The following is a 21,431-nucleotide window of genomic DNA, read 5'->3' as shown; positions in this document are numbered from 1 at the left end:
CCATGAGCGCGTGTGGTACTACGCTGAACCATGAAGTGAGCGAGTGTGGTGCTACCCTGAACCATGAGGTGAGCGAGTGTGGTACTACCCTGAACCATGGAGTGAGCGAGTGTGGTACTACCCTGAACCATGAGGTGAGCAAGTGTGGTACTACCCTGAACCATGAGGTGAGCGAGTGTGGTGCTACCCTGAACCATGAGGTGAGCGAGTGTGGTACTACCCTGAACCATGGAGTGAACAAGTGTGGTGCTACCCTGAACCATGAAAATAGCGAGTGTGGTACTACCGTGAACCATTCCATGAGCGAATGTGGTACTACCCTGAACCATGAAGTGAGCGAGTGTGGTAATACCCTGAACCATGAAAATAGTGAGTGTGGTACTACCGTGAACCATTCCATGAGCGAATGTGGTACTACCCTGAACCATGAAGTGAGCGAGTGTGGTACTACCCTGAACCATGGAGTGAGCGAGTGTGGTACTACCCTGAACCATGGAGTGAGCGAGTGTGGTAATACCCTGAACCATGAAAATAGTGAGTGTGGTACTACCGTGAACCATTCCATGAGCGAATGTGGTACTACCCTGAACCATGGAGTGAGCGAGTGTGGTACTACCCTGAACCATGGAGTGAGCGAGTGTGGTACTACCCTGAACCATGAAGTGAGCGAGTGTGGTACTACCCTGAACCATGGAGTGAGCGAGTGTGGTACTACCCTGAACCATGGAGTGAGCGAGTGTGGTACTACCCTGAACCATGGAGTGAGCGAGTGTGGTACTACCCTGAACCATGGAGTGAGCGAATGTGGTACTACCCTAAACCATGAAGTGAGCGAGTGTGGTACTACCCTGAACCATGGAGTGAGCGAGTGTGGTACTACCCTGAACCATGAAGTGAGCGAGTGTGGTACGATGCTGAACCATGAAGTGAGCGAGTGTGGTACTACCCTGAACCATGAAGTGAGCGAGTGTGGTACTACCATGAACCATGGAGTGAGCGAGTGTGGTACTACCCTGAACCACGGAGTGAGCGAGTGTGGTACTACCCTGAACCATGGAGTGAGCGAGTGTGGTACAACCCTGAACCATAAAAGGTGAAAGGGGGCATATGTGGTACTATCCTGGACCATAAAAGGTGAAAGGGGGCATAGGTGGTACTACCCTGAATCATAAAAGGTGAAAGGGGGCATATGTGGTACTACCCTGAACCATAAAAGGTGAAAGAGGGCATATGTGGTACTACCCTGAACCATAAACGGTGAAAGGGGGCATATGTGGTACTACCCTGAACCATAAAAGGTGAAAGAGGGCATATGTGGTACTACCCTGAACCATAAAAGGTGAAAGGGGGCATATGTGTTACTACCCTGAACCATAAAAGGTGAAAGGGGGCATATGTGGTACTACCCTGAACCATAAAAGGTGAAAAGGGGCATGTGTGGTACTACCCTGAACCATAAAAGGTGAAAGGGGGCATATGTGGTACTACCCTGAACCATAAAAGGTGAAAGAGGGCATATGTGGTACTACCCTGAACCATAAAAGGTGAAAGTGGGCATATGTGGTACTACCCTGAACCATAAAAGGTGAAAGGGGGCATATGTGGTACTACCCTGAACCATAAAAGGTGAAAGGGGACATATGTGGTAGTACCCTGAACCATAAAAGGTGAAAGGGGGCATATGTGGCGTCTATCTCTCTGGAGTTCTCTATGCAAGTCGGCCGTATTCATGGAGATGCTTGCAGGTGAGTGACCTTTTATCCACTACTCCTTCAGGTGAGTGACCTTTTCTCCGCGACTCTGACACACCCGGATCCCCTTTTGAAATGCCATCCATGCACGATGCTCCTATACTAGCAACGGCAAATAGCAACCGGATCGGATCACAACGTACCAGCACACAGGGAGCACTTTGTACAGTCTCTATTCCATTGGTCCAAACAAGGTAAATAAACATGGATAGGGAGAGGCAGTGCGAGTCAGTCAGCAGGTGTGATGAAGTGAGAGCAGAGATGAGCAAAGAGCAGAACGGTGGGTCAGTAAACCACAAAGGTCAAGAAATGAAATATTTTGGACCTGCATTCAAGGAGGCATTCCGATTATGTAGTTAGACTTGCACATAACACCATTTTTAAACAAACACGTGGAGCCTTTGTGGTCCCTCCTCCTCCAACCTGACCAACCTTAAAAAATATATAAAATAGAAAAGCAGGAAACAGGCACAAGTGAGAGTGGAAGAACATAAGAATGCTTTGAGAGGTAGGGAGCCATTCATCAAACCATTATGGGGTAAAACCCAATGACGGTCAAGGTGCAAGGATCAGAGGTAAAGGCACAAGGATCAAGGCACAAGGAAAGGTCACAGGGTCAGTGGCAATTACTCCAAAAATAAAGCCCTTCATTATACAGGAGTCACACGGTGTTGGGTCAGTGTTCAGATTCACGGCATCGAAGGTAAAAACGGACAACCGTGGACTACTAAGTGGGTCTAATCGTCGAACTGAAAACGGAGCATTGCCGAGTTCATTCGGCCTTTAAACAACGCCGGTGAATAATACATTCAGGTTTCACGAAATACAAGTTCATTGGGTTAGCGGATCATGTGCGCAAGACGATGTGAGAGACAGGCAGCATATCTGCATTTGAGGCACAAGATCCCTCAGAAGGGATCGCGTAAAAACGATGGATTTTAAAACAAGGGACAAGCTGGAAAAAAAACCAAGCACTCAAGGAGAAGGTGGAAAAAAGAAGAAAGACGAGCCGGACAAGTTCAGGCTGGCTGGACCAAATTTGTTGGCAATAGTGGGAGCGGAAAAGAACGAGACGGAAGGGACGAGCTCGCGGTTTCTACAGAAAACGGCAGCGGCCCTTGTGTCCTCCAGGCGGGGACGGGAAGAGTACCGCACGGGCCGCCTGCTCGAACACCTTGGCGACACCCTCCTGCGTCAGGGCGGAGCACTCGAGGTACTGCACGGCACGGATCTGCCGAGCGAGGGTGTTCCCTTGCGTGTGGGATATCACACATTGGCCACTCTCCTGTAGAACGTGCGTGGAGTGCAGATGGAAAGAAAAAAGGGAAAGGGAGTGATCCAATCGATAAGGTGCATTAGCGAGAACCATCATGGAAATGTTAGTGTCGAACAACGAAGCAAAACAGTGGATGTCTCGCTTCATAAACGACATGATTCGTGAAAACACGTGAAAAAAATTAAACATTGCACATCACACCTTCAACTTCCTTTGAGTCTCAGGGTCCCCCCGGAGATCCAGCTTCGTACCGACCAGCAAGACCGGTACACCGGGGCAGTGGTGCGACACCTCGGGGTGCCATTTGAGACGTACGTTCTCGTACGAAGGAGGACTCACGAGGGAGAAGCAAATCACAAAAACGTTGGTCTGTGGGTAGGACAACGTGCGCAGTCTGTCATACTCCTCCTGACCTGGAGATGAGGAATCACACAAAATGGAGACATATTTTTAATCCACAGTTAACAAAAAGAAAGTTATAAATCAATCAAATTCCAGAACGTGTGCACGAGTTTGATATCGGGAGAATGACACATCTACCCCACATTTACGCAACGATCCATCCCACTCCTCTCCATCATACGTGTTCCCCACATCCCAAATACTACCGGCAGTGTCCCACAGGTTGAGAGAAATGCTGCGTCCCTCCACGGTCAGGTTACTGTTGTAGTTGTCAAAGACGGTGGGTACATATTCGGCAGGAAAAGCATTACGAGTGTACACAATGAGCAGACACGTCTTGCCCACTGCACCATCTCCAACCACGACGCACTTCACTGCCTGCATCCCGTAACCTGAAAGAAACAAAAAGGTTTGAGTTGTAACTAAACTAACATACAAGTCCCCCACCTAATCAATGACTTCCATTCCTTTCCATTTGCTCCTTTTCCCAGTTCTCCCATCTTCCAAATGTGGTCCACAGATTTCGGATAACCTTATCGGCTCTAGCCCCTCGACCAATAATCACCACCCACTCTTTCCCCCCTTTCACAGACAAACATTTTCAAGCTCAGTGTTGTGCAGCCACTCCCCAGTCTTCCACAACTCCATACTCGCTGACAGTTTCCTGCTTTAACCACATCCCTAGCCTCACTAGCAGGATGAGTGTGGGAGGTTGAGGAGATTGCAGCTTCCCATGCTCACCCAACTTCCACATTTGATATGTAACAGACACGAGGAGAAGACTTGTAAAAATGCTGTACAATCCTGGTGTACATGGTCCGGTTTACAACGGTTAACAAACCGGAAACTTACAAAAAAATTTTTTAGAATCAACAACAAAGCAAATTTGCTTTATGGTCAAGTATCCAGTCCAGGGTCAAGTGCAACCATGCTCTCCTTCACAAGAAACGAGACAGAGAAGCAGAATTCACCATCTACAAACTTGCTTAAGTGAACTCGACGAGCCAAGTGCGCAGTGACAACTTGGCTCGAGTCACAAAAACCCTGACACAGAGTGCAGGAACACTCCAAGTAACCAATCATTGACCAGCTTCAAAATTGATTACCCAACAAAACAACGACATCAGTGAAATGCCTATTCATAGGACAAAGTGCAGGTCAATGGTCAGAGGAATTACCAATGCCAGATACATTGAAGCACACCCACACAGAATCACAACCATCAACAGTACAATCAAATATATGTTATCAAAAGAACAATTTTTATTGGTAATGTTGAGGTCCAACAGTATATTTTATAATAGTTTTTTTTAAATTGGGTCCAACGCTCATGGAAGAGCTGGAACCCAAATTGAACACACACATGGACAAACTTCAGACAAGGTATCAACAAGATCAATGGAAAATATCATCAAGATCGATGGGAGGTATCAACAAGATCGATGGGAGGTATCAACAAGATCGATGGGAGGTATCAACAAGATTGATGGGAGGTATCAACAAGATCAATGGGACGTATCAACAAGATCGATGGAAAATATCATCAAGATCGATGGGAGGTATCAACAAGATCGATGGAAAATATCAACAAGCTCAATGGAAAATATCATCAAGCACGATGGGAGGTATCAACAAGATCGATGGAAAATATCATCAAGGTCGATGGGAGGCATCAACAAGATCGATGGAAAATATCATCAAGCTCGATGGGAGGCATCAACAAGATCAATGGAAAATATCATCAAGGTCAATGGGAGGTATCAACAAGATAGATGGGAGACATCAACAAGATAGATGGGAGGTATCAACAAGATCGATGGGAGGTATCAACAAGATCGATGGGAGATATCAACAAGATCGATGGGAGGTATCAACAAGATTGATGGGAGGTATCAACAAGATTGATGGGAGGTATCAACAAGATTGATGGGAGGTATCAGCAAGATTGATGGGAGGCATCAACAAGATAGATGGGAGGCATCAACAAGATCGATGGGAGGTATCAACAATATCGATGGGAGTCATCAACAAGATTGATGGGAGGCATCAACAAGATATATGGGAGGCATCAACAAGATATATGGGAGGCATCAACAAGATATATGGGAGGCATCAACAAGATATATGGGAGGCATCAACAAGATATATGGGAGGCATCAACAAGATATATGGGAGGCATCAACAAGATATATGGGAGGCATCAACAAGATATATGGGAGGCATCAACAAGATATATGGGAGGCATCAACAAGATTGATGGGAGGCATCAACAAGATTGATGGGAGGCATCAACAATATTGATGGGAGGTATCAACAAGATTGATGGAAAGCATCAACAAGCTCGATCGAAAGCATCAACAAGTTCGATGGGAGGCATCAAGAAGATTGATGGGAGGTATCAACAAGATTGATGGGAGGCATCAACAAGATTGATGGGAGGCATCAACAAGATTGATGGGAGGCATCAACAATATTGATGGGAGGCATCAACAATATTGATGGGAGGCATCAACAAGATTGATGGGAGGCATCAACAAGATTGATGGGAGGCATCAACAAGATTGATTGGGTGTATCAAGAAGATATATGGGAGGTATCAACAAAATTGATGGGAGGTATCAACAAGAATGATGGAAAGCATCAACAAGGTCGATATAAAGCATCAACAAGTTCGATGGGAGGCATCAAGAAGATTGATGGGAGGTATCAACAAGATTGATGGGAGGTATCAACAAGATTGATGGGAGGTATCAGCAAGATTGATGTGAGGCATCAACAAGATCGATGGGAGGTATCAACAAGATCGATGGGAGGTATCAACAAGATCGATGGGAGTTATTGTAAGATAACTGCTTTATGTGTCATGGCCATAGCGGCGTGGTAGGCTCTTGCGAGACTTTAAACGATCCCGCTCGAGTCGCAAGGGCATATAGTATTTCACAAAACAGTGAACCAAGCACATGCATGGAGCAGGAACAGCATTACATTACATCGCCTCTGCTTCACAATGAAAACAAATTAAAAAGATTAAGTTTCAGAATGAAAATCTATAATAATCTTGGGTAAAATGCCAGGGGCATAGAAAAGGCCCCTTTATATGGTATGTGCCATGTGGCAAAGCATAGAAAAGAAGGGACATTCAAAAAAAATAAGATTGTATGCATGCTGGAATACCCTTGTGTTCTTTGGAGGAACCAAGTAATGCTCCAGAAAAGTTCATATACACTACCGGTCAAAAGTTTTAGAACACCTCAATTTTTCCAGTTGTTATTGAAATGTAAGCAATTCAAGTCCAGTGAACAACCTGAAATGGTACAAAGGTAAGCAGTAAACTGCTTGAGGTTAAAAAAAAAAGTTTAGGTTAGCCAAAAACAGGCAAATAATGCAAATTGCACAGTTATATTGTAAAAAAAAAAAGGCCTTCTTCAGGGAACAAGTTAACAACTTACAGCTATTCTGCAGCAATGTAAGTAAATTAAGCCTTGAAAGTTGATGCAAACAATCCTGACAGGTGTCCCAACCTCTGCTGATTACTTGATTACAAACCCCCTGTCCATATAAAAGCAGTATTGGAACAGACTGTTATTACACCCTCTGAAGCATTATTTGGACAATATTGCACTGCAGGAAGTAGTATATTGCTATCATAATGGCGAGAAAAAGGCAATTAAGAAAGGAAGGCAGGCAGACCATTATAACCCTTAAAAGTGTAGGTATTTCCTTTAGAGAAATTGCAAAGAAAGCCAAGGTGTCAGTGAGTACAGTTTCCTACACCATCAAAAGGCACTTGGAAACTGGAGGAAACTCTGACAGGAAGAGGTCTGGCAGACCCAAAGCCACAACAGAATCAGAAGACAAGTTTCTGAGAGTCAACAGCTTGCATGATAGGCGGCTCACAGGACAACAGCTTCAAGCACAGCTTAACACTGGTCAAAGTAAGCAAGTCTCAGTTTCAACTGTGAAGAGAAGACTTCGAGCTGCAGGTTTGACAGGTCGAGTGGCAGTAAGAAAGCCATTGCTAAGATGGCAAAATAAGAAAAAGAGGCTTGCCTGTGCCACGAAGCACCGCCAGTGGACTACTGAAGACTGGAAGAAGGTCTTGTGGACCGATGAATCAAAATTTGAAATCTTTGGTTCATCACGCAGGGTTTTTGTATGCCGTCGAGTAGGTGAAAGGATGGTTCCTCAGTGTGTGACAACAACAACAACATGCATTTTAAAGGCCATTTTCCCTGCTGGAGCGGGGGTTAGCCTTGCGGTCCCCATGACAATCTTCTCCATTTTGCCCTATTTTCTGCATCTCTCCTTGTTAACCCCCTTGCCCGCATTTCTTCTTCCACCATCTTTAGCCAAGTCTTTCTCGGTCTTCCCCGTCCTCTGCTTCCTTCTACATTCATTTCCATCACTCTTCTCAACCAGTCACTTTCATCCTTCCTCAACCCATGACCAAACCATCTCAACCTGTTCCTCTTCACAGCATCAATCACAGGCTCTATTCCCATCATCTTTCGCAATTCATCATTTGTCTTCCTCTCTCTCAACGATACTCCACACATCCACTGAACCATTCGCATTTCCACCCTTTCCAACCTTCGTTGCTGCTCTACGTTCATTACCCATGTCTCGCTCCCATAAATCATAACACTTCTCACACATGCAGCATACACCTTTCCCTTCAGCTTCAACGACACTCCCCTCATCATCAGCATGCCACTCAGTTCCCGAAACTTCTTCCATGCACATCTCACTCAAGCAACCGTTGCCGAGTCTGATCCACCTTCTCCATTCAGCATGTCTCCGAGGTAGCAAAATGTTTTCACACCTTCCAGCTTCACGCCATCTCCAAGATCCAACTCAACATTTCCTCCATCTGCAGCTCCCTCTGTGCACACCTTACATTTGAATGTAGCTGCCACACTGGTTAATGACCCTCTCAGACCACTACATTTTTGATGAACCCACTCAGCGCACATTGTACATTGAATGGAGTTCACTCCGACACCCTTCCTACACACAGCACAGGGCCACTTCCCAGTGCTTTCCACCTCACCACATGCTTTACCACTTGCCATCACCTTCGTCTTTCCGATATTCACCTTCAGACCTTTTGTCTCCATACATTCCTTCCACGTGTTCATCTTTTCCTTCAGTCCGGCACTGTGGCCCCCCCCCCCCTTCACATGCCTCCCCCCCTTCACATGCCTCCCCCCCAAAGCCCTCTCCCTCCCACAGATCTCTCGATGTCTCCATGTCTCTCGGTCCCTGCTCTCAAATGTTGTGTTTGTGTCCTTCCCCCTCTCTCCCCATCTTGTCTACCGCTCCCGATGTTATTTGTTTTATGTGTCTGTTTGTCTTTCTGTGTGATTAATGTTCGCTCTTTCACGAGCCTCGATCTTGTATACAAAAAAAAAAAAAAAAAAAAAAAAAAAAAAAAGTCCATCCATACTTTCCGCAATCAACACCAGATCATCTGCATACAACAACTCCCACAGTAAACCCTCCTTTACGTTCTGAGCCAGCACCTCCATCACAGCTACAAATAGTAGTGGACTTAGTACCGACCCCTGATGCACTCCCACCTTCACCTCAAACTCACCACTGTTCCCGTCCTTCGTCCTTACAGCTGTGCGCGCTCTTTTGTACATTGCCATCACTACTCTGATCAACCATTCCTCCACTCCTAACTTCCTCAATGCCCATGTCAATACTTTGCGTGGTACCCTATCGAATGCTTTCTCCAGATCAACAAACCCAAGAAACAACTTCTTCCTCTTCTCCATGTACTTCTCCTGCAACTGCCTCACAATGAAAAGCGCATCTGTCGTTCCTCTTCCTGGCATGAATCCAAACTGCATTTCGTCGATCTTCACTTTCTTCCTTATCCTCCAACTGTGTGTGACACCAACTGTCAAATATGGAGGAGGAAGCGTGATGGTCTGGGGCTCTTTTGCTGGATCCAGTCGGCGACTTGCACAGAGTGACTGGCACCCTGAACCAAAAGGGCTACCACAGCATTTTGCAGCGCCATGCAATACCCTCTGGTATACGCCTAGTTGGTCAGGGGTTCATCCTCCAGCAGGATAATGACCCTAAACACACCTCCAGGCTATATCAAAACTACCTTCGAGGAAAAGAACAAGACGGTAGACTTCAAATCATGGAATGGCCAAGCACAGTCTCCAGACTTAAACCCCATCAAGCTGGTTTGGGATGAACTGGACAGAAGGGTGAAAGCAAAGCAACCTACAAGTGCAACACATTTGTGGGAACTTCTGCAACAGTGTTTGGAAGAACTTCCCGAACAATATTTGATTTCCATTGTAGAAAGAATGCCACGAGTGTGTTCGGCGGTTATATCTGCAAAAGATGGCTACCTTACTGAGTCAAAATTTTAAAACACATTTTGTTAAACTGAATGATTCCGTGATTTCTTTTTATCTCCAATTGTTTATTTGTTCTATGCTTAATTTCAGAGTACATTGAGACATGAAACTGTGTAAATTTCAATAAAACTGGAAAAATTGAGGTGTTCTCAAACTTTTGACCGGTAGTGTGAAGGGGCGCCAATTTGATTCATTCAGCTACATGAAGAAGTAAATGTATTTTCAATGCAGTTACAGTCTCTTGGTTTCAAAGGGACCTCTTCGTGGTCCTTCATTTTTCTGTAAAAAAAATTAAATTCCCATACATATTAGTTTTCTATTCTATTGCAGAAGTAGGTGTACATATACAATTCATCCATCATCTCTAATTAACATCAGTATTCATCATGTACATATCACGTTTGTCAAATATGTCTGCAATGTCAACACTTACAAGTTGATGTACTGTGCAATTATGGTCCAAAAAGGATTGGTAAAATAGGCCGAACTGCACATGTGTACAATTCTCTCATCTAATCAAATTGTTGCCTATAATGTGTACACACATCGCGCTTGTCCAACACTTGTCCCGAAGAATACATCACACCCAACATGTCTGCAATTGGTTGGTACATATTATTGTTACGTTTGTAGAGGGTAGGCATTACCTTAGTCCAAGTACAATATTGTATAGGTAGTGTGCTCTGACTGTCGTGAAGAAGAAGAAACCTTGATGTATCATAAGTAGGAAATTTGTGTAGACCGGATGTCCGGTAAGCTTGTATCTTCATCCCCATGAGAGGGGTGGGGTTTGTTAATTAGCGAGGGATTATGGGTAAATTAATCCCCTGTATGCAATTGCCTCTGTAATCTTTTCCTGTGTTCCTTAGGACACCGCACTACACCCACCTAAAAAGAAATCGGCCATTAACCACACTAATTAAAAACCAACCAGAAACCAGGCATCGAACACTTTTTTTTTTTTTTTGTATACAGAATCGAGGCTCGTGAAAGAGCTAACATTTATCAAACAAACAAATCAAACAAACAAGCAAACAAAGTATATAAAAAGGGGAGCGGTAGACAAGATGGGGAGAGAAGGGGAGGAAGCACACAAACACATTTGAGAGCAGGGACATAGGGAGATGTGTGGGAGGGAGAGGGCTTGGGGGAGGCAGGATCGGGATAAAACGCAAGGACACCAAGGACTTCCAGGAAAGAAGTTGGTATTTAAAAAAAGTGGATTTGGGATGAAATTAGCAGGGGTAGAAAAGATCAAGGTTTTGGATTGGGGAAGATAAGAGATGGTGGTGAACAGCTGTTTTAAAGACCTGGAGGGAGGGGTGGGATTGAAGGGAGTCGGGGAGTTTGTTCCAGAGGCGGGAGAAAAGAGGAATGAAGGAGTGAAGGTGAGCAGAGAGTCTTGATTTTGGCAGTTTAACCATAAGAGGGTTGCAGGCAGATCTTGTGCGACCTGTAGGAATATTTGGGGGACAGAGCCCAGAGAGAGCTGGGGGAGCAAGGCCGGAGAGGAGTCGGTAGAAGACTGAAAGACCACCAACCTGCCTGCGTTGAGTAAGTGAAAGGCCCTCGGAGATAGCGTCATCGCGGGAGATTCCAATGATTCTGAACGCTTTGGTTTCAACAGTGTGAAGACGAGCTAGGTGTGAGGCAGGAGCACCAGCCCAGAGGGGAGAGCAGTACTCCATTGAGCTGCGGATGAAAGCCTTGTATGTGGTGAGGAGCTCAGGTGTGCCAAGGAAGGACTTCGCACGACGGAGGATACCCAGTCGGCGACTGGCTTTGGAGGCCAGCTTGGAAATGTGGTTTTCCCAGGAAAGATCATGGCAGATAGTGAGACCCAAAAGCTTGAGTGACAGAACTTCTTGGAGAGGATTATTCAGAAAGTAGATGGGAGGGTTGTCCAGTCGGTCTTTTCGGAGAGACATCGTAAGAGTGTGAGATTTGTCAGGATTGAAAGACATGTTCCACTTGTCAAAGACATGTCACATGTTTCACCAATGCCTCATGCTCACCACAAAGATTCTCATTCAATTCCTCATTTGCACCTAAAGCTCATCCTCCTACTCACACACAATTTCTCCACACTACTACACACACACACAGCGTCATCTAAGTAACTACTTCCCTCTAATACTAGTGCTTTCCCGTCTTCCCTTACACTAAGGTGAATGGCGAATCTGCATATGGCGATCCGCAGATTCACGTTTAGAAAGTAGAAACCGTCACGGCATTTCGTCATTCACTTGAACTCGATATCTCTTTTTTCATTCCAAACAGCATAACTCCAATCACAAATGAAATAACATGAATATAAAAAATAAACTTTTGACGACATTCGTGACATAAACAAATATTTAAATCCTGATGTAAAGTTCCGTACGGTTGGGTGAATACAATTACGAATTCAAAATCGTACTTGTATTCACTCAATTCCAATCATCAATTGATAGTTTAACAAAACGATTAACACGATTAACGTTTGACGATTTAACATTACGATTGAATGACGGTTGTATTTGGATATTATCAAGCCCGCGCATTGCTGTCATCTGTCCACTTCCGCATTCGCGGCAGAATCATAATTGTCATCAAAATCTAAACAGTATTTGTTGAATTTCAATGAAAGCCGCATCACTGTTCATATAGGTAAATATAATTCCATCGTGTTTGGAAAAACTGGAAAATTTGGAAAAACAAGATAGCCTATTTTACTCCCAGTGGTCCCAGGAATACCCACCCAAAATATCGTTGCGATCAGCTGAGCCGTTTTTGCGGTACCTTCAAACGGACAGACAGACATTTGGTGAATTATAGTAAGATTTGTTATTATTACCTCCACCACCAAAGGTGAATGGAGGTTATATTTTCACCCCTGTCTGTCTGTTTGTTTGTTTGTGAACAAAATATCTCAAAAACTTGTGAACGGATTCAGACGAAATTTGACAGAGATGTAGTGTACTTGACAAGGACGAAATGATTAGATTTTGGTGAAGATTCGGATTCGGATCCGGCTAATGGAAATTTTTTCTGTGATTCTTCACCATTGGGAGATCGGGCCAAAAACGATACATAGCAGGATATCTCAAAAAGTTGTGGACGGATTTGGACGAAACTTGGTGGACCAGTTGGGTGTCTGACAAGGATGATTCGATTTTGGTGAAGATCTGAATATGCATTCGGATACGAGTTATTTAATATCTTAAGTGATTCTTCACCATTGAGGGATCAGGCGAAAAGCGACACATAACATGATATTTAAAAAGTTTATGGATGAGTTATAACTAAACTTGGTGGACGAGTTGGTTCGGTGACAAGAACAAGCCGATTAGATTTTAGTTCAGGTCTGAATCCAGATGCGGCCCATCATTGGGATACAAAACAAACTGTTCAGCCTGTTCAGTACATGCTCTACCGAGTGCTGTTCTCGTTACTCCTGTTATTATGTATTACTGTTGCAACTGTTATATGTTATTACTCCTGGGGCTTATGGCTCAACCCTGGTAGATGTATTTAAAAAAATCTTGTAGAAGCAGCTAAAAGCATGTTCTGGGATCTCAGTAGCCTGATGTCTTCCGCCCACCAGAAAACCAAGATGGCGGCCATATTATTTTTGCCTGGGTGTCATGGTGGGTGGAGATGAGCAACAAATGTGAGTGGGACCAATAAGTGTGAGTTCTGGCAGCTGTCCGACCAATAGGTGCACATTTCAAAAATCGACCCCCAACAAGAATCACAAGAACAACAACGCGGGGATCTTGAAGATCTGCGATATCAAACACTCGTAAAACTTAAAGTGGGATGGTAGCACACACACTTGCTCGAGTTTAAAGCGTGAAAAACACTGATGTAAACGTGCACACAATCTCCCTACTCAAACAACATCGATAACATTGGGGTCAGGATCATAGCAATCCTCAGCACTGTGACCAGCCATCCCGTACTTTCAGGGATTGTCCCTTTTTATACCGAAGTGTGCCGTTTCATACCTTTTACGGGACGCCATTTGTCCCGTATTCTCAGCATTTTGGCTTTTTACTGTCGTGATGCCAATTACCATGAAGCAGCTGGTCTGTATATAGGAAGTGCACCTTAACATACTCAAGGAATATCTCAGGCACATTTAAATATTCAACTCCCCCTTGCTTATTCTAATACTGTAGCATCATAGCTTGGGTGGGGAAGGGGGTGGGAGGGGGGAGGGGAAGCCTTGCCCCATGAATCCAACAAGTGGTCTTACAGCAGCTCCATTGCCACCTGCTTGAGTGTCCTGTATTTTTTTTATGCAAGCTCGTCATCCTGATCCTCACCCTCCCAGCTATACTCGCTCATCTTCACCGCAATATTTCTCCTTGCTGAGGCTGAAGTCACCACGATACGCTTGCAATCGCCCAAATACAGACTGCAACATGCCCCCCTCCACCACCTCCCCCTACTTCTCAATCCATACTGCAATGTGATCACTCACTCCCTCACATTAGAAACCACAACATGCTCAGAAAACCCTCAAATCCAGACCTCAGTATACTCACCTATGCTCCCCCCCTCCCAAATCCAGAACGCAATGCCCCCGCCCATGCGCCCCCCGCCCCCCACCCATGCGCTCCCCTCCAAATGCAGCCCGCATCAGGCTTGCCAACTACCACCCCTCCCCCTGCCCAGAATTCTGTCCACAATGTACCCAACGTCCCACCCAAATCCAAACGACAATATGCTCTCCCATGCTCCACACCCCCAACACCACCACCAAATTGAGACTGCAACGTGCCCATCCACTCCCCAGATGTAGACTGCAATTTACCCAGCCAACTCCAAAAATGACACGATTGCTCACCCCCTCACAATATACACTGCACAATGCCCACACACCCCAAATCTAGGCCACAGTGTACTCATCTATGATCCCTCCCTGCTCTCCCCCCCCCCCCCCTCCCCGAATCCCGAACGCAATGCCCCACATGCACACCCCTCAAAATGGAGCCTGCATCAGGCCTATCCACCACCCCCAAATAATTGTATCCACAATGTACCCACCAATCCACGCAAATCCAAACTGCACTATACCCACCCAGCTCCCAAATGCAGACCACAACGTGCCCACTGACTCCTCAAATCTAGAATGCAAAGTGCCCGCAAACCCCCCTCCCACCCCCCTCCCAGCCCCCCCCCCCACCCCCGAAGGCACTCGCTCGCCCCCTCTCTCCATCGCCCTGTTCACAGTGATCACATGCCCGTCCTCTCTGCATTGCTCACTTGCCCACCCGCACCGCAGTGCTCACTCACCCGTCCATCCTCTCCCTTGCTCATACTTATGCATCCTTATCCCAATATTCACTCACCGCAATACTCCTTTAACCTCATCGTCACACTTGCTCATCCTCATCATGGAGCTCACTCTCCCCAATCCTCATAGTTACACTCATCACCGCTATAATCACTGATAATCACCGTAGTACTGACTCACAAGCTCACCCTCGTCATCATATTCGCTCATCCTCATCATCATATTCACACCCTCGTCATCATGTTCGCTCACCCTCGTCATCATGTTCACTCACCCTCGTCATCATGTTCGCTCATCCTCGTCATCATGTTCGCTCACCCTCGTCATCATGTTCACTCACCCTCGTCATCATGTTCGCTCATCCTCGTCATCATGTTCGCTCACCCTCGTCATCATGTTCGCTCACCCTCGTCATCATGTTCACTCACCCTCGTCATCATATTCGCTCATCCTCGTCATCATGTTCGCTCACCCTCATCATCATGTTCGCTCACCCTCGTCATCATGTTCGCTCACCCTCGTCATCATGTTCGCTCACCCTCGTCATCATGTTCACTCACCCTCGTCATCATATTCGATCACCCTCGTCATCATGTTCACTCACCCTCGTCATCATATTCGATCACCCTCGTCATCATATTCGCTCACCCTCGTCATCATATTCGCTCACCCTCGTCATCATATTCGCTCACCCTCATCATCATATTCGCTCACCCTCATCATCATATTCGCTCACCCTCATCATATTCGCTCACCCTCATCATATTCGCTCACCCTCATCATCATATTCGCTCACCCTCATCATCATATTCGCTCACCCTCATCATCATATTCGCTCACCCTCATCATATTCGATTACCGTCATCTTCATATTCGATCACCGTCATCATCATATTCGCTCACCCTCATCATCATATTCGCTCACCCTCATCATCATATTCGCTCACCCTCATCATCATATTCGCTCACCCTCATCATCATATTCGCTCACCCTCATCATATTCGCTCACCCTCATCATATTCGCTCACCCTCATCATATTCGCTCACCCTCTTCATCATATTCGCTCACCCTCATCATCATATTCGCTCACCCTCATCATCATATTCGCTCACCCTCATCATCATATTCGCTCACCCTCATCATCATATTCGCTCACCCTCATCATCATATTCGCTCACCCTCATCATCATATTCGCTCACCCTCATCATCATATTCGCTCACCCTCATCATCATATTCGCTCACCCTCATCATCATATTCGCTCACCCTCATCATCATATTCGCTCACCCTCATCATCATATTCGCTCACCCTCATCATCATATTCGCTCACCCTCATCATCATATTCGCTCACCCTCATCATCATATTCGCTCACCATCATCATCATATTCGCTCATCCTCGTCATCATATTCGCTCACCCTCATCATCATATTCGCTCACCCTCATCATCATATACGCTCACCCTCATCATCATATTCGCTCACCCTCATCATCATATTCGCTCACCCTCATCATCATATTCGCTCACCCTCATCATCATATTCGCTCACCCTCATCATCATATTCGCTCACCCTCATCATCATATTCGCTCACCCTCATCATCATATTCGCTCACCCTCATCATCATATTCGCTCACCCTCATCATCATATTCGCTCACCCTCATCATATTCGCTCACCCTCATCATCATATTCGCTCACCCTCATCATCATATTCGCTCACCCTCATCATCATATTCGCTCACCCTCATCATCATATTCGCTCACCCTCATCATCATATTCGCTCACCCTCATCATCATATTCGCTCATCCTCGTCATCATATTCGCTCACCCTCTTCATCATATTCGCTCACCCTCATCATCATATTCGCTCAACCTCATCATCATATTCGCTCACCCTCATCATCATATTCGCTCACCCTCATCATCATATTCGCTCACCCTCATCATATTCGCTCACCCTCTTCATCATATTTGCTCACCCTCTTCATCATATTCGCTCACCCTCTTCATCATATTCGCTCACCCTCATCATCATATTCGCTCACCCTCTTCATCATATTTGCTCACCCTCTTCATCATATTTGCTCACCCTCTTCATCATATTCGCTCACCCTCTTCATCATATTTGCTCACCCTCTTCATCATATTCGCTCACCCTCTTCATCATATTTGCTCACCCTCTTCATCATATTCGCTCACCCTCTTCATCATATTCGCTCACCCTCTTCATCATATTTGCTCACCCTCTTCATCATATTCGCTCACCCTCATCATCATATTCGCTCACCCTCATCATCATATTCGCTCACCCTCATCATCATATTCGCTCAGCCTCATCATCATATTCGCTCAGCCTCATCAACGCTGCAATACTCGCTCGCCCTCATTGCAATACTCACTCACCCTCATCACAACAATCACTCACCCTCATCACAACAATCACTCACCCTCATCACAACAATCACTCACCCTCATTACAACAATCACTCACCCTCATCACAACAATCACTCACCCTCATCACAACAATCACTCATCCTCATCACAACAATCACTCACCCTCATCACAACAATCACTCACCCTCATCACAACAATCACTCACCCTCATCACAACAATCACTCACCCTCATTACAACAACTCACCCTCATCACAACAATCACTCACCCTCATCACAACAATCACTCACCCTCATCACAACAATCACTCACCCTCATCACAACAATCACTCACCCTCATCACAACAATCACTCACCCTCATCACAACAATCACTCATCCTCATTACAACAACTCACCCTCATCACAACAATCACTCACCCTCATCACAACAATCACTCACCCTCATTACAACAACTCACCCTCATCACAACAATCACTCACCCTCATCACAACAATCACTCACCCTCATCACAACAATCACTCACCCTCATCACAACAATCACTCACCCTCATCACAACAATCACTCACCCTCATCACAACAATCACTCACCCTCATCACAACAATCGCTCACCCTCATCACAACAATCGCTCACCCTCATCACAACAATCACTCACCCTCATCACAACAATCACTCACCCTCATCACAACAATCACTCACCCTCATCACAACAATCACTCACCCTCATCACAACAATCACTCACCCTCATCACAACAATCACTCACCCTCATCACAACAATCACTCACCCTCATCACAACAATCACTCACCCTCATCACAACAATCTCACCCTCATCACAACAATCGCTCACCCTCATCACAACAATCACTCACCCTCATCACAACAATCGCTCACCCTCATCACAACAATCGCTCACCCTCATCACAACAACTCACCCTCATCACAACAATCACTCACCCTCATCACAACAATCACTCACCCTCATCACAACAATCACTCACCCTCATCACAACAATCACTCACCCTCGTCACAACAATCACTCACCCTCATCACAACAATCACTCACCCTCATCACAACAATCACTCACCCTCATCACAACAATCACTCACCCTCATCACAACAATCACTCACCCTCATCACAACAATCACTCACCCTCATCACAACAATCACTCACCCTCATCACAACAATCACTCACCCTCATCACAACAATCACTCACCCTCATCACAACAATCACTCACCCTCATCACAACAATCGCTCACCCTCATCACAACAATCGCTCACCCTCATCACAACAATCGCTCACCCTCATCACAGCAATCGCTCACCCTCATCACAACAATCACTCACCCTCATCACAACAATCACTCACCCTCATCACAACAATCACTCACCCTCATCACAACAATCACTCACCCTCATCACAACAATCACTCACCCTCATTACAACAATCACTCACCCTCATCACAACAATCACTCACCCTCATCACAACAATCACTCACCCTCATTACAACAATCACTCACCCTCATTACAACAATCACTCACCCTCATTACAACAATCACTCACCCTCATTACAACAATCGCTCACCCTCATCACAACAATCGCTCACCCTCATTACAACAATCACTCACCCTCATTACAACAATCACTCACCCTCATTACAACAATCACTCACCCTTACCCTTGTCCTCACCTCAATACTCGCTCACCCTCACTCTTGTCCTCACTGCAATACTCCCTCACCCTTGTCCTTGCCGCAATACTCCCTCACCCTTGTCCTTGCCGCAATACTCTCTCACCCTTGTCCTCACCGCAATACGCTCTCACCCTTCTCACCGCAATACTCTCTCACCCTTGGCCTCACCGCAATACTCACTCACCCTTGTCCTCACCGCAATACTCGCTCACCCTTGTCCTCACCGCAATACTCGCTCACCCTTGTCCTCACCGCAATACTCGCTCACCCTTGTCCTCACCGCAACTCTCTCACCCTTGTCCTCACCACAATACTCTCTCACCCTTGTCCTCACAGCAATACTCGCTCACCCTTGTCCTCGCCGCAATACTCGCTCACCCTTGTCCTCACTGCAATACTCACTCACCCTCACTGCAATACTCCCTCACCCTCGTCCTCACCGCAATAATCGCTCACCCTCGTCCTCACTGCAATACTCACTCACCTTCATCCTCACTGCAATACTCCCTCACCCTCGTCCTCACCGCAATACTCACTCACCCTCGTCCACACCGCAATACTCTCACCTTCATCCTCACTGCAATACTCTCTCTCACCCTCGTCCTCACTGCAATACTCACTCACCTTCATCCTCACTGCAATACTCTCTCTCACCCTCGTCCTCACCGCAATACTCACTCACCCTCGTCCTCACCGCAATACTCGCTCACCCTCGTCCTCACCGCAATACTCACTCATCCTCAACCTCACCGCAATACTCCCTCACCCTCGTCCTCACCGCAATAATCGCTCACCCTCGCTCACCCCCGTTATCGAGCCGTAAACGCACAAGACTTGGATCGAGATTCTAGATTATCTTCGGGAATTAACTTTCTACTTCAAACTGTTATAGCAGCTGAAGAACGAGACAAACATGTAACATGTAAGGGAACACACGGACGGACCCGAACTTGCCTGCAGTCGTTGTTAAAACCCAGGAAGGGAAAGAGATCTCTTCCTCTTCCCGCCCTCTTCTCTATTCCCTGTGCAGGCGCTTTTCCTCTCACTTCCTCTTTATTTCCCCCTCAGCACGTATTCTTCACTAGTAACCCGAATATTTGCCGTGCTTGCTCCCCCTCCCTTGACCAACTGTCTCCCATCCACCTCTGCCACCTTTTCCCGATTTTCCCCCTTCTCTTCTATTCCCAGTATCTCTCCTCACTTCCAGTTCCCTTCACTCGCTCCCTCTCTCTCGATCCCTTCAGGGCGTGGTTCACTTGGCCTCTGAGCTACGAACCGTCGCTACCTTCCTCTAGCCTTCCTTCCGTCCTTCCTTCTCATACCATTTACATTCAACACCATAAGCAATACAAACACACTTTCAACCCCAGGTTAGTAAATGAAAAAACAAACAATCCAAGATGGAGCCAATGTGAGTATATGGCGCTAATTACATCGTCATGGCTGCATTCCAGCGAACAAAACGCATGGACATCTTGAAGGTAAAGATCTCGAAGTTCGCTCACTTAATAATGGACAGAAAATCGTCAATGATATTCCGCTATGGTGAACACCTATGTGAGCTGTTCCCGCCTAGCTCAACTGCTCAGGTATCTGTACCTGCAACGCATTTCACGAGGACTACACCTACTTTAATAACCCCCGTTATGCACACCTTGAGGGGTTGACTGGGAAAAACTTTTCTACTGAGTCTTTCACGAACAGGCTGAGCAGGGCTGTGTTCAGTTGCCAACGCAGCCGTTCCTTAGCGGTTTCTAATAGAGTGCTTAAACCACTTGGCGAGCGCTCTCCAAGCTGTTTGGTAACGGAACACAGAACACACCCTGCCTGATGTCCGACGAAAGGTGATTGGACAGCAACGAGTCATTTGTTCAGGATGCTGGAGATAACTCACCGACTCTTAGCGGAGAACCCGGTGAGATCTTCAACATGCACAGTTACAGCGAGCACATGGGACACCCAGCTTAATATCCATCCAATGGGATATGGTGCAAGGGGGGTAAAAATGACATTTCTGAAACACTTTACCTTGGACAGCCACAACCCTCCTGTGATGAAGTAATCAACGTACACATCCTTCATAAGCACATAACCAGGTAGTCTTTCATTTAATTATTCATAAGAGTCAGAAAAAACAACTTGATTTGAAAAATACAAAATAAACTTCTGGTGCCGTTGACCTAAGTACCACCATCTCGAAACACGAAGTAATCATATATACC

The 21,431-nt window shown here is 45.9% G+C and overlaps 1 protein-coding gene across 2 annotated transcripts; it reads right to left on the bottom strand.

The window, feature by feature from the left end:
- Nucleotides 1-1,908: 1,908 nt before the first annotated feature.
- LOC137420698 (rho-related GTP-binding protein RhoG) lies at nucleotides 1,909-20,502 on the bottom strand. 2 transcript variants are annotated; one of them, XM_068105988.2, is made up of 4 exons: nucleotides 20,164-20,502; nucleotides 3,636-3,821; nucleotides 3,229-3,440; nucleotides 1,909-3,036 (listed from the first exon to the last, which is right to left on the bottom strand). In XM_068105988.2, the coding sequence occupies exons 2-4, from the start codon at nucleotides 3,811-3,813 to the stop codon at nucleotides 2,848-2,850; spliced, it is 579 nt and encodes a 192-aa protein (XP_067962089.1). In that variant the 5' UTR covers nucleotides 3,814-3,821; nucleotides 20,164-20,502; the 3' UTR covers nucleotides 1,909-2,847. The 2 variants fall into 2 exon arrangements, with proteins under 2 accessions (XP_067962089.1, XP_067962081.2); XM_068105980.2 differs by lacking the exon at nucleotides 20,164-20,502 and adding an exon at nucleotides 13,802-13,879.
- Nucleotides 20,503-21,431: the final 929 nt, after the last annotated feature.

The sequence above is a fragment of the Myxine glutinosa genome, chromosome 1, assembly GCF_964187855.1.
Source record: "Myxine glutinosa chromosome 1, kmMyxGlut1.1, whole genome shotgun sequence".
NCBI classification, from domain to species: domain Eukaryota; kingdom Metazoa; phylum Chordata; class Myxini; order Myxiniformes; family Myxinidae; genus Myxine; species Myxine glutinosa.
The sequence above is the reverse complement of the archived record's forward strand: the minus strand, read 5'-3'. Positions and strand labels throughout refer to the sequence as shown.